Source organism: Ptiloglossa arizonensis, chromosome 2 (assembly GCF_051014685.1).
Source record: "Ptiloglossa arizonensis isolate GNS036 chromosome 2, iyPtiAriz1_principal, whole genome shotgun sequence".
In the NCBI taxonomy this organism is placed as follows: Eukaryota; Metazoa; Arthropoda; class Insecta; order Hymenoptera; family Colletidae; genus Ptiloglossa; species Ptiloglossa arizonensis.
The window spans coordinates 32,171,761-32,185,650 of NC_135049.1; the positions used below are offsets into that span (position 1 = coordinate 32,171,761).

The window sequence follows — 13,890 nt, forward strand, 5'->3', positions numbered from 1 at the left end:
AGAAACAGAGAGAGATTATAGCGAACGAGGGGTGTGCGAGGGATCGAGGATCGTAACGAAGCGTAACGGTCGACCGGTGATTGGCGATCTGGTTAACGAGCGCATCCACTCGATAATCCTTTTTCTTAGCGCGGCAACGAAACGATACCAAAAACGAAGGGAAAAAAGAGAAATTATTAAGTCGGCGAATCACAAAAGCGAGGAAATATTTTGAACGAATCCGATTACCGAGAGCAGTGGGGACGGGGCTGGGGAATGAAGAGAAGAAAAAAAAAATGAACCTTTGAAATAATAATAATAATGTCCATGTTGCTAAATATTAGCGGTGAGGTAGTTTGCGTATAGCGACGTCTTAGTTTAAACTTAGTCTTTAACACGAGAGAGAAAGAGAGAGTGTGTGCGAGTACGAGCGACGGAGAGAGAAAGAAGCAAGGGAGAATGGCAGAGAGAGAATCGAAGCTTGCGTGAGACAAAAGACAACAAGGGTGAAACCATTGCGCGCGCAGCTGGGAGAACGTGAGATCCGTCCCGAGATCGAGTCGTTCGTAAGTGGATCGTTGAGAACGCCCGAGACGATTTTTCCACTTCGTTCTCGGTAGATCTCGCGATCTTTCGTTCTCCGGTCCGTGCGCGACCAACACGTGAATCATCGCGCGCGTACAGGTACGGGGCGTGTGTATCCTTAAGCTGGAGAGACGACACCCGGATCGAGATCATCGCGGACAGAGTCGAGTAATTTTTCGATTGGCGGTATCTCGCCGGTGGTCGAGTTCTCCGCTCCGCACGGTACCCGCGTGTACGCGCTGCGAGGAAAGACGGACGAGGGACAGGCGAACCGACCGACGAACACGCGCGTAAACACACGTACACACGTACACGTACACGTACACATACGCAAACACGACGCATGGGTAGACCGTAGATTAAAGAGAAAAAAAAAACGTTAGAATATAGATTTTTAGATGGAGTTATCGAGCCCGTTCCTTCGTATTAGATATTTGGTAGCCCTAGACGATTGCCCGACGCCTCGAAAACGAGACACGCGGACCGTTACCTAAGAGACTAATCGGAAAATCCTTCGGCCGCGATCCTTTCTTTCGTTTCTCGCGAGGAAACGAACCGAGCCGATCGGTCGACGCTGTCCCGGATTGTCGCGGTTCCGCTCGTCTTAGTCCTCCTTTTCCCGTACCCAGCTCCGGTTCCTCGAATCGACCGTGTCGCTTCGGGGAACGAGGAGGTAGACCCGCGCACCCGATCAGCAATAAAACGTTTTTTTCCACGAATCGTCGGGACACCCTGGATCGCCCGTAGACCGTGCGTCGCCGCGGTTAACCGAGCGGACAGCGTCGCCGAGTCGAGGAGTACAAGGATCGCGCGACGAAATGTATACACACCGTCGCTACCACCGCCACCGCGACGCCATCCCTCCCCTCTCCACCATCTCCTCCTCCATCTCCTCCTCCTTCGCGAGAAATAATTCATTTTGTACATTCGGAGAGCGCGACGATCCTTTTTGTCGTCGATCTCTCCCGCGGGCATCACGGAAGACAGCCGCCGCGCTGAAATTTGAGCGCGCGAGCTACCGAGCGTGCGGCGGATACAGCGAGCGACCAAGAGAACGAATATCGGTAGGGGTTGATCGAGAGGGTAAACCAAACGGTGACACGAACGCACGAACGCACTACCGAACGAAGATACACCGTGCCCATTGTAGTCGCGCGCGAAGCGTACACCTAAATTATTATAAATATTAATGCATTGATATTATCGAATATATATAAATAAATATATATATATATATATATATATGTATTTTGTATATATGTACACGCACGCACGTGCACGTGCGCGTGTACGTATATGTATAAATACTTCTTCTGTACATACAATTAAACGGCAAAACAATAACGATCGATGACTGTCGCGCGACGCGTACGGTAACGGCAAGCGGCGAGCCGTAGAAAAAGAAACGTTCGATCGCGCGAATTAATTTTTTTTCTCGCGCGACGACGATCGACCGAACGACTTCGATTATTTTTTCGCGGGAGAGGGTTGGGCCTGATTACGAGCACGAGCGAGATAAACGTAGAGTTTAAATATCGTCGTTGAATACGTACACGGTACGACGTGGAATCGGTGGTTTTTTATCGTTACTATTATTATTATCGTCATTACTATTATCACGATTATTGTCCTTGTAGCAACTTCTTCGACGACGAACCGTGCGATTATTATTATTATTATCATTCATCGTTATTATTATTCTAATTATTATTATTATTATTATTATCGCAGATATTGTGCGTTCATCGGTATCGATCACTGTGTAAAACGCGGACTAGCGGAAAAAGCGAATCGCTCGCGAGCGCGTAGGAGTTGCGCTCGACGAGGGAACGAGGAACTCGTCGCGCGCGCGCGCGACGCAACGCGTACGGATCGTTGGGTTCGGACCGATCGACGAGGGGTTCGTAAATTCTCCGAGACGGTTCGCGACGAGTTCGCAGCGTTCGTTGAAACGATTCGTCGAACGCTCGAAACGTTCGATGGTTCGTTCGAAATGGAAAATTGGCTATTCCTCGTCCTCGAAAAGTTTCGAGACTGATCGTCCGCGAACTCGTCGTCGATCCGTGTCCAAGCGTCGAAGCTACTCGAAGCTCCTGTACGGGGAAAACGAGCGAAAGTGTACCACGAAATTCCTCGATCGTCGATTTTCGTCCACGGCTCGGTGATTCACGTTTACCGTGGTTCGCGATGGATCAGTCTCGCGAGAATCGCTGTATTCGTCCCGCCCGTTTCGACGAGCACGATCGCAGCTCGCGTCGTCGCGAGGGGTTCCGCGGCAAAAAGGAACGGTTTACGAATTCGTTCTCGACGCATCGTCGAGTTTCAGAGCGTTCCGCGACGCAATCGCCGCGCCTGAGGCATACCCTCCCGACTTTTCTTTTCTCCGTAGGCATCACCTTTTTATTCCCCGTACGTTAGCGTATAGAGCGAACGAAAAACGCGAGCCCTGCGAGCGACCGCGAACGTTCACCCGGTTTTCGATAGGGACGATTTCGCGCGAAAGGATCTTCGTCGCGCGCACGCGAGCGCGCGCTTGTAACCAAGGACTCGGTCCAAGTTCGAAGCCACGTTTCTAGGCGTAAACGATCATCCTATCGTTATTTATTGGCAGATCCGAACCAATGCTCAAGCGATGCTGTTGGTTTAAAGTGAATAAAAGAAAAGCTGAGAAACCACCATTTTCTTTACCCGTCTTGTACCTATAGGCCTGTAACGTCGTGTATGTGCAGTGGAGTATAAAGGGAATAAAGAGTACACACTTTTTCTATGCATGGCTTATAACTTTTAATTTCTCTCGATCGCGCGCCGAGGGTGGTCCACCTGAAAGAGACAAACGATAGAGATTAAATTAGGCCGAGACGAAAAATCGATGGCAAATTTTCGATACTCACCGGCGCTCGAAGGATTCCAATCGACGATCGACGTTCAGTGCGAGCTCGCGTCAAGTTTTCGCGGTCCAAAACTCACGGTTGTTGCGTTTCAAGCAGATTCCACCAAAAGTACACGGTCCGGAGATCGAATTTTCGAGGCGAACGCGTCCCTCGAACGCCGGTCGAGATCGCTCGAGATCGCTCGCGATAGAAGCCACCTTCGTTCGGAACGAGCCACGGGTCGTAATTTGTTTGCTCGCTGGGCCGCTGGATCGATCAATCGCGTTGTTTTCCGCCTGAAAAATGAAAAGGGGTTAACCAGAAGCCATGGGCGAGATAATGCGAAATTGGATTCAAGCGAGACTGGGCTTGATGATGGACCTATCTCCGAACGTGTTCGGCCATTACACAAAGGACGGTAGACTGCTCGCGAAAATTCTCTACTCTTACGACGTCATCACCCGCGACCAGCTCGACACCATCGTCGTCACGCACGACCCGGCTATCTGCCGAGTGAACATGAAGCACTTGAAACTCTGGCTGCGGTTCCTGGGCATCGAAACCGAGGACGAGAGCATCGTGGAGATCTCCTACGGCAAAGGTACCACCGCTCTGCGTCTCTTCTACAAGGTCTACCTGAGCTTGGAGACCAAGGACAGGCTGCACTTCGTCACCCTGCAAAAGGAGAGGGAGAAGTTCGTACCCTCGTCGAAAAAGTTCGAGGTGACCGTGATAAACGACGATCCACCGCCGTACGAACCTCCGAAGCATCCTCTGTCGAGGAAACTCGATCAGGGCAAGGACGTCCTCGAGTGGCATCGCTCCAAGTTACCCGCGACTCTGCGTAGACTCCAACGCGAGAAACAGGACGTTTCGATCGCTCGACCTTCGTCCGATCGTCTCGTCCGACGCTCGTTGCCGCGTCGAAGTACCTACGAGGTAGCGAAAGGTAGCGTAGCTGCCATCCACGCGGAGCGTTTTCTCGAAACTCTCGAAACTCTCGAGGCTCGTCGATGCTCCCCGAACCGAATCGAAACCGAGGATTCGAGAAAGAAACGAGACCAGATCGACGATCCTTGAAAATCGAAAACTTTCCATCCGGTTCGGCGAGTATCGCGATCCAGCGAGTCGTTCTCGAGAAAGAACTTGAACGTTCGCGCGCGAGTTTACGCGACTTACGTTCTCTAGGAATCAGCGATCGACGAACGAACGAGAGAGAGCAAGGATGCGAACCGTTTCGCTCGCGAGCATCCGGCCAGATCGTACGACGAGGACGTCGGCGAGGAATTCGAGAAAGTGGCAGAGGATCCTACGATGGCCAAGGAGTACGTAAAGTGGCTCCGGTGTCGTAGCAAACGAGCGGCGAAAACATCGGCACTGAAATCGAAGATACAGAGGGAGTTGATGTCGTCGGTTTGGGATCGTCTGAACGAGGAACAGGAACGATCGTTCGACGAGGCGGTCGCCGGTCGGGTGCTGGACCAGTCGAGGTACGAGAAACAGATGGTGACGAAGCTCTGCGAAGCGCGCGAGCAAAAGAACATCATGGCCGAGAACAAGACGATCCTCGACGAGATGACGGCCGAGATGAACGAGATACAGGCTCGCGGAGTCTTGGAGAGGAAGAAAGACCTGACCTTCAAGAAACAGAGAGACGCGGAGATCGAGTGTCAGAGGGTGTGCGAACTGATGCGGAGACTTCGCGAGGAGAAGATACGAAAGCTCAGGGAGAGACACCTGCTGGTGTGCCGCGACACGGTTCAGGACCTTGTGAACCTGGCGTTGAAGATCGAGGACTATCGCAGAGCGAACGACGGCTGCGTGCCCGAGTCGACTCTGCGCGAATGGAAGACGATGTTTCTCCGATGTCAGCCGATCGTCGACGAGGAGATCGAGCCGGACGTGGACTCGCTGGCGAACCCAGAACTCGAGGAACGTTCGCCGGAGGAAATCTCGTGGATCAAGCTCGAGAGGGTCGAGGTGTTGCAGGACGCTCTCCTGGACGATTATCTGGAGACGAACGCTCCTTGGAACGGGTTCGTGCCGTTTCTCGCCGACGAGGACCGCGAGACTTACGAACTGGGCCGTGTCGTGCTCGGTTACGCGGTGCACCGTCTCCTGAACTACGTCCACGACGAGACGTTCGATCGACCGAAGTTCTCTCTCCCGAAGATGACGAACGCCGCGATCCTCCTGGGTATCTCGAACTCCGCGATGCACCGTTCGATCGCGGAGTTGTTGGAGACCAGCGGTATCCGACCGGTGAGAATCGAGAACGCGATCGATTACTGTCTCGAGCAGTACAAACGCGAGGCGGTCGACGTGGACGCGATCGACGCGGTCGTGATCGCGGCTACCCACGAGGTCGTGTCCGAGCTGAGATTCCCCAAGGGCAAGGTCTTCGTCCCGCCTAAGAAACGCTCCGGCGAACGTTCCAAGCACGAACCGGAACTTTCTCCCAGCGAGCGGTCGTCTATCAAACGTACGACGAAGGACCAGCAAACTCAGACCCCGAGGAACCTCCCCTTCGACGATATGGATCCCGTGTTGTCCGATCCCGCGTACATCGGTAGGATTTCTCTCCAGAGAAATTAGGTTTCTAGGTAGATTCTTTCGATCGACGAAACAACAGCTTCCGCGCGCGTGCAGGAAAATGGGCGTACGAGTTCCTCGCGTTGGGCGAACCGATCTCCAACGAGCTCGCCACCAAACTCCTCCTCGAGTACCTCAAGAGCCTCGAGGACGCCGAAGGCTGGGTCCTGGTCGACTACCCGAACACGTACGAACAAATGGCTCTCCTGGAGACGGCCCTCACGGGTGTCAAGATACCTCCCAACCCGGATGTCCTCGACTTCGAGAACGTGACCATCGAGGACGTCGAAACCGTCGAGCCGAGAATCATCTACGAGGACAACTTCGAGTCGCTCCCGTTGTACAGGCAATTGGAACGAATACGCTTCGTTTCGTCAGTCAGCGAGCCAGGTGATCGAAAGGTTTCGTTGCTCGTTTTACAGACGATCGAGACTCCTGCCCGACCCGATCAAACCGCTCGTAAACGTCCCGTTGATCACCTTCGCCAAGCTGTTCGTCCGAGTCGCGCAGAAACCGAAGAGCTTCCCGATCGAGGGCGGATCGTACGAGACGCTCTCACGGAACGCGTCGCCGATCGACAAGTTCTACGCTCTTCGGAACGTCGCCTATCGGTTCTACTACTCCACTCTGGACACCGCGACTTTGAAATCGTTGGCGCGACTCTTGATGGGAAAGAGAACTCCTACGGTGCCGTTCGACGAGGCGTCTATGGGCTTCGGGAGAAACGAGAAGCGCGTCGACTCGAAAGCTCCCGTGATCAGACGCGCGTTGCCTCCGACTGGCGCGCCAGACGGGGAAGAACAAGGTGAAGAACAAGGTGAAGGCGAGGAGGATTACGCGAGCGCCGAATTACAAACGGAATGGCGTCGACCCAGACCCGGTGACCCCAACTGGCAATGGATCGAGCTACCTCTGCCCTCAGCGCTCGTCGAATGCCTGGCGAGTCTCTGGCTCTGCACGGAGAAGGTCTACACCGAGGACCTGAAGGAACTGTTGTTCCTGAAGAGCGTGCACGCCTCGGGCCTCGTCCCGTACAAGGACTTTCTCGAGAAGACCGCGACCGAGTTCGTCGCGAGACCCTCCAACAACCAGGATCTGTTGCACCGGTTCCACGTGGCGTACAACGAGGTAGACGAGGACGCACGCCACGACCCGGACGTCAAGTGCGAGCTGCACCGTCGCGTGGCCGATTTTCAAACCCAGCTGTGGGAGATTTGCGACCAGAGGCGACGCGAGGCCGAGGAGGAACGAACACGGTTCGTCGAGGACGACTGGACCGTCTCCGAGACGATGATCCTGTTCAACGTTTACGTGGGGATCGTTCAAGTCGAGTTGGACCGATGCTCCGAAACGATGCACTTGTTGCGGGACTACTACTGGGGCATGCTGAAGAGACCGTTGCAGGACACGCGCGTCCCGAAAGTCGTTCTAAATCGGATGCAGCTGGGCGATCTCGAGCCAGTGAACTTTCACGACCCATCGAAAGAACACTCGGATTCCGTGGAGACGTTGGACACCAAAACGACCAAGATCAAGACCGGTTCTTCGAAACCAAACGCTGTTCCTTCGCCTCCGGCCACCCCCGAGTACTTCGTTCTAAGGCAGACGATCCACGATCTCTTGACCGACAGGAACAACGTTTTCCACGACGCGGAGGACCTCGCCGTCTTTGGCGCGATCCTCGACAACGTTCGTTACGCCAAGGACCTCGTGGACTCTCTCTCCGCGACCAGCGGGCAGATTCTCGAGAAAGAAACCGCAGCGCTCGCCAAGAGCAAGCGCGAACCTTCCAGCGAGTCGATCGCCATCGAAACGTCCACCAGGGAACAGGATCTTCTTCTGGAATGGCGCTACGCTTTCGAGTACGAGATCGAGCGAGTGAAGCGGAGACTCGACGCGGTCGTCGCTGGGGCTCGATACGATATCACCTTCTTGATCGAGTCCGTGCAAAGGACCTTTCATCGATTCTACGATCGCATTTTGGAGAGGTTAACTTTTCAATTAATTTTCTTTCTATCGAGTTACCGTTCGACGAATTTCTACGATCGTCCTCGAGCGTACAGGTTGTCCACTACGCGCAGGTACTGGCAGGAGACGAAGAGCGTCAACGACATGAGCCAGGTGTTCTGCTACGCGATCGAGGAGGCCAAGTTCCTCGAGAAGGAGATGCTGCTCGAGGACGATCGTTTCGTGATCAGATCGAACGTGTTCGTGTTGAAGACGTCGTCGAGCACACCGACCAGTGCGAGGGAATCGACATCGGACTCGCGGTTCCGGATCGCTCAGCTATCAAGGCTGATGGAAATATTCCGTCGAGTCGCTCCACACGGGACAATGTCCGAGAGGGCTTTCGTTTACATTCTCCAGGACCTGGTTAGCCACGGGATGGAAGAGGGCGAGCAGATATCGTTGCCCTGTTCCTGGTTTCGTCTTCGACCGGAGGACGTCGTTACCTTGGTGGACCGACTGTTCGAGTCCGCGGATCGCATCGACTGGCGCGAGTTCATCGTTCGCGCGATGGATCTACCGATCCCGACCCACCGAGACATCCTGCTCGCCAGGGATCGTTTCAGGATTCGGGATCAGAGTCTGAGAGAGCTCGTGACCGTCCCCCAGTTCCTCTGGACGCCGTTGTGGTTCCTCGAGTGCACGGACACGATGGTCGACGTCTCCAGACTGCTCACCGACAACTTCCAAAGAAATCGCGAGGAACTCTACGAGGAGGAGATCTACCACCTCGATCACGACCTGTTCAACAGGGAATCTCTCGTCCGGCGATCGAGCTCGGGCTTCGAGCTGAAGACGTGCAACTCGAAACCCGAGGAGACCCTCAGACTGATCATGGCCAAGGATCTGTTGTGCAGGATGTACATGGTCGATCGACAAACGATCAATTACACCGCGCTGCTGTTGGCCTTCTGCAAGGACGAGGATCCGCGAGAAGGGTTCGCCAAGGCCCTCGCCCTCGCTCTGGGCAGCAGAGTGTGCACCGATAGGCAACAGGGCGAGAAGCACGCCGAGAAACTCTACAAGCGGAGACGTCTCGCTCGACGCTTGCGATTGTCGCGCGAAACATCTCGTCACGAAGCTCGAGAGGTACAGCTCGACGAGTTTCGAACGATCCCCGAGAAGCGTGGTTCGGGATCTTTCCTAACTCGTCGAGTTACTCGATTCGAATCCTCGGTAGCGAAAAGAAGTCGCCAATGGAGACGAAACGACGCGTTTCAGGTGACAGAGGGAATTCTTCGTCTCCTGATGGACAAAGTCGACCAAACTGTCGGCTGGACTGTGGAGGAACGGTCCTCGGAGGACTTCGAGTCGATTTCGATCCTCGAGGAGGAATCGGAATACGAGGAAACGTCGACGATCAGTTCCACGATGTTCGGCGAGAGCGAATTCAAGTATCGAACCACCGATCAAGAAACGATCGTCTATTGGCTGTCTCTCGAGCTCTGTCTCGTAAGGATACGTTGGTGGCTCAGCTTCGTAGCTCGCGATACGCTGCGCGTGTTCCATTTTACTCGATGTTATTTCAGACTGTACTGGCCGCCACGGTGCCGCGACACCTCTTGAAACCGGAGATCCTCGAACCTTGGGGCTCGAACCTTCGCGACTGTTTGACCTTCGTGTACCGGGAGCTGAGAGACGAGGATCTCAACGACGACGAGAACCTCGTGCTCGCGCACCGGTTCCTCGACCACGAGTTCACGCGACGATTGTTGAACAGCGCCGGCAAGTTCACCGCCAAGAACACGGGGAAGACGATTCGGGAGATCCTGAGAAGAAGGGAGGAGAAGGCAAACTCCGGTTAGGTTTCCAGCTGATCTCTCGCGAGACAAAGTACGCTTAGGTTCGTTCGTGAACCTCCAGTTCCACGCGACACGAATACTCCTCTGCGCTCGTTTGTCTAAAATAGAAAAAGAACGTGTACAGTGCACGGGGATAAGAGGATAAGCTTTAACAAAATTTATTGTTTCGATACATCACGAGTGTAACCTGTGAAAAATTGTAATCTTCCAGGTAAGTTGAGAAGATACCATGTTTCACGCACACGAGGACGCACGTTTGTTTTTTCCTTTCTTTCTTTTTTTCTTTTCGTCTTCCTTTCCGCCGTTTATTTTTCTTCTCTTTTGCGTTCGGTTCTTTTCGTTCGCGCGTTCTCGACCGTTACGAAATTTTCCATCGGCCGACCTGTCGTCCGCGCTCACGAGCCTCGAGTTTCTAAAACGTAACGTCGCTTTCGCATCGAACTCGTCCAAGAAACGGTCCTCGTGTTCGCGCGTATACAAGTGTGTGTGTGTATGTGTTTTTTCCCTTTTTTCGTTCGCGAATACCTTAATGCCTCGACACAAGCGACGGGTACGAATAATCATAATAATAATAATAATAATAAGGATAATAATAATAATAATAATAATAATAATAATGATAATGGTAATAATAATAATCGGTACGTATTATTATACATCGCGTTTGCGTGCTCGCGCGCACGTATCGGACTATCGATTACCGTCATACATGTATATATATATATTTCTATATATACATATATAAATACTTACGGTCTTCTTACTCTACGCTCTTTATCTCGATCACTATGTCGTCTTTGTCGATGAAGTATTAGTTAATTGCGCGCGAGACCTGGAACGAGCGTAAAACGAAAAATCGACGAAATTGTGTACATCGTCCGAACGGAAGCCAGAATTTATCGAATTTCGAAACAAAAAATCAACGATAGAAATAAACTTTACCCAAACGAAAACTCGTCGTATTTTGACCCACATGATAGATTGAAACTGAAACGTTGCACACCAAAAATAGAAGGAAGAAGAGGAGGAGGAGGAAAAGGATCCCTCCAGAGGTACAGTTCGAACGAAGAACGAAAAAGGATATTCGTTTTTCCCGACGTCTCACTCGCCTTATCTCGATTACCTACGATATCATCGATATTGTTCGATAACGATAATTATATGGTACAGTGTCCTTAAATTAAGTCGAATATCGCTACGAACTGGCGCTGGTTCGCGCGTATTGTTCGTTCTCGTTCGAATTCGAGCACCGTTCGACGATCAACGAGCCCGTCCCGAGCCGCGACGAGTCCGCGCGGCGAAACAGCATCGGTCACCCGATCGTCGCGAAAAACGAGCAACATCTAACGGTCGCTTCTCGGGTGACGCTGTTCTCAAATCCGATCGGTAGAAACGGACGATTACAGGAGCGCGCGGAGGATACCGTTACGAACACGGGCCGCGTGCAAACGGCGTCGACGAGACACCGTACCCTCCTCGCCCTCCTCGCCCTCCTCGCCCTCGAGAGCTCACCGATATTACGAGAGGGGTTCGAATCGCCGCGAACGTGGTCCCGCCATTTTTAACGATACGATCGAACGGCCGAGTTCGTCGAGTACCTACGGGTAACGAGACACCGGCGCAACGTTGCTCGAGAGATTCTAATTTTCCAACGGATTCTGTATCGATTCCGATAATAAAAGTACTTTTCGTTTCGATTTGATCAATATTGTACGGTCCACCGCCAAAGTAGCCGACACGGAACAATCCGTAGGTCGCCGGTCGTTAAAGAGATATTATTTATTATTTATTTATTTCGCGGAACGGGCGTACCTCGTTCGCTACCAACGTTCGAAACGATAATTACCTACCGCGTTTCCGATCGTTTTAGGCAACGCGCGTGCTTCCGCGCACGGATAAAATATACCAAAGGGGTCGAGCAAATGTTCCGCGGACTCGTCCACGGTTCGTTGGTTTCGTTCGCGAAAAGGACAACGGCCGCGGCGATCCGATCCCGATCGTTTTACATACGGTCGCGACAGTTTCCTCCGCACCGTTCGCAAGTGCTCGCGCAAAGAAAATTGGTCCGATCTCGCCGCGCTCGTCCTCGTCTTCGCGCGAGGTTCTCGTCGCCCGTGAACAAGGTGCATTATTCACAGCCCGTACTCTCACCTTTAACGATTTAAGTATTGATTCCAAACGACCAAAACGTGGGCGCGCGTAACCACAGATTTCTTTACACTACGCGTGATATGTTAGTGTTTTGTGCACCGACCGATCGAAACGCGTTCTCGTTCTCCTTTCGTCCACGGATTCGACGTTCGAGGCTCGTTCTCTCGCGCTCGAATTCGAGATGTACGGGTCCTTTCGACAATTCTCAACCGAATCGGGCGTCGAACGAGGTCTGGCGACGAATCGTTCGGACATCGTCGCGAGTGATCGTTCGACGAACGATCGTGTCTCGTAATCGTCGGGAAAGGAACACCGATTTCGCGTTCGAGCCCGCGAACGAACGGTATCGGTCCACGTGCAAAGTGTGTGCATGCATGTGTCGTGTGTGGTGTGTCCGTGTACATAGGTTCCAAGGTAATACGTATAAAATGCTAAAGGACGAGCGTTCCCGAACGAGCGGGTGTATCCCGGCGTTCGTTCGCGTTACGCGCTTTTAAGTACCGTCCGTGCGAAGACCGCGCGAGCCTCCAGTACAGAAATAAACTTTTAGCGATCGACGGGACCGCGGGAATCCCGAACGGGGATCGAGCTGGGGGAAAGAGGTTTCCCTCGGGACTCGAGGAGCCATCGCGTGTCCCACGGACTCGGAACGAATCGAATGTCTCTCGCGCTCCCGATACGGGCAAGCGTTTCGGCGATTAAAAAACCTACCACGGAGAGGAACGCGAACTTTTATCGTCCGTTACGTTCCGAGCGAGTCCCCTTTGTCGCTGACTCGTCGAGAGTAGGCGCGAGTTGCAAAGGGCAACCGATTCCCGGTACGACCGCACCGCGGTGGCTCGAATTTCCGGTTAAAGTCGTGGCCTGAGTCGCGGCCGAACCTCGAGAACGCAAAAGAGCGCGTATCGGCCGTGGTGTCCGATTCGACCGCAAAGAGCAACGGCGAGTTGCGCGCGTTCGCGCCACCTGGAACCCGACTGTCCTAGATACACGCGCGGCTCGGTCGACCGGAAACGGCGCGTGTACTCGCTCGGGCGGTTTCGGACTCTGAAAAGGATGGCGGGGGAGAACTTCCCACTCTCGTTGAAAATTACTGCACACTCTTCTCTCTCTCGTTTACAATCTCGCCTCCTAGAGCCCTTTCACGCGCGCACACGCACACACATTCTCCTTTGGCACGTTAGCTCGTACGCTACATTTCTATCTTCGCTCTTTAGCCTATCGTTGCGATAAAAAAATACGAGGAATAAAAATATATCACGTAACAACGTTTCTCTCGTTCGTTGCCGGCGACGAGGTCCGCGTGGACTGTCCGCGAGAGAAACAACTCGCGCAGGATCTCGATCGAACGCAACACGTTCGACGTCTCCGTCGATCGGTCTCGTCGTTCGTCCCGTCCCTGGTTTCCCTCGTTGCTCGTCCGAACATCACTCGCGATCGTTCGAAACGTTCCAACGAGTCGACGACGCGCAGCACGAGCGAAGCGCGTTCTTCGCTCCCTTCCATCCGTCCGGTCTCCTCGCCGTTTCGTCGCGAGCGAGTCGTATCTCCGGATCGGTTTCCCTCGCGATTCTCGAGCCGTTCGATCGAATCCGCGAGAAGGTCGATTTCCCTGGGCCTTCTCCACTATCCGATCCAGGACAGCCATCAGCTGGGCTGCGGGGGCGTCAACTTCACCAGCAGCCACGTGTACAGTTTCGGTTTCTGCTTGTCGATCAGCTCGTACTGGAGATTGCTCAGTCCGTCCGAGCCGAATCTCTTCTTGCCCGTTTTCAGGTACTCGTACCTGTGCACCGTAGAGAAATGTTTGCGTCGTACATTTCAGATTATAATGTCTAATTTATTACAATATGCAGGGATCTCGCGTATCTGGTAGTACAGTTATTGTATATATAAGAATATAA

General features: G+C 53.1%; 2 protein-coding genes across 4 annotated transcripts in view; one reads left to right on the forward strand and one right to left on the reverse strand.

The window, feature by feature from the left end:
* Positions 1-3,465: 3,465 nt before the first annotated feature.
* Positions 3,466-9,730, forward strand: LOC143154909 (sperm flagellar protein 2). The gene is given in 4 exon segments (XM_076326986.1): positions 3,466-4,511; positions 4,623-6,003; positions 6,084-6,400; positions 6,402-9,730. Coding segments are annotated over 4 exon segments (5,646 nt in total). The 5' UTR covers positions 3,466-3,761; the 3' UTR covers positions 9,600-9,730.
* Positions 9,731-9,977: 247 nt separating this feature from the next.
* LOC143143600 (beta-1,4-N-acetylgalactosaminyltransferase bre-4) overlaps positions 9,978-13,890 on the reverse strand; it is a 63,814-nt gene continuing 59,901 nt past the window's right edge. For all 3 annotated transcript variants that reach the window (XM_076305015.1, XM_076305014.1, XM_076305016.1), the window contains exon 8: positions 9,978-13,772. In XM_076305015.1, the coding sequence (XP_076161130.1) occupies positions 13,634-13,772 (139 nt within the window). In that variant the 3' untranslated portion in view covers positions 9,978-13,633. The remainder of the gene's footprint in view (positions 13,773-13,890) is intronic.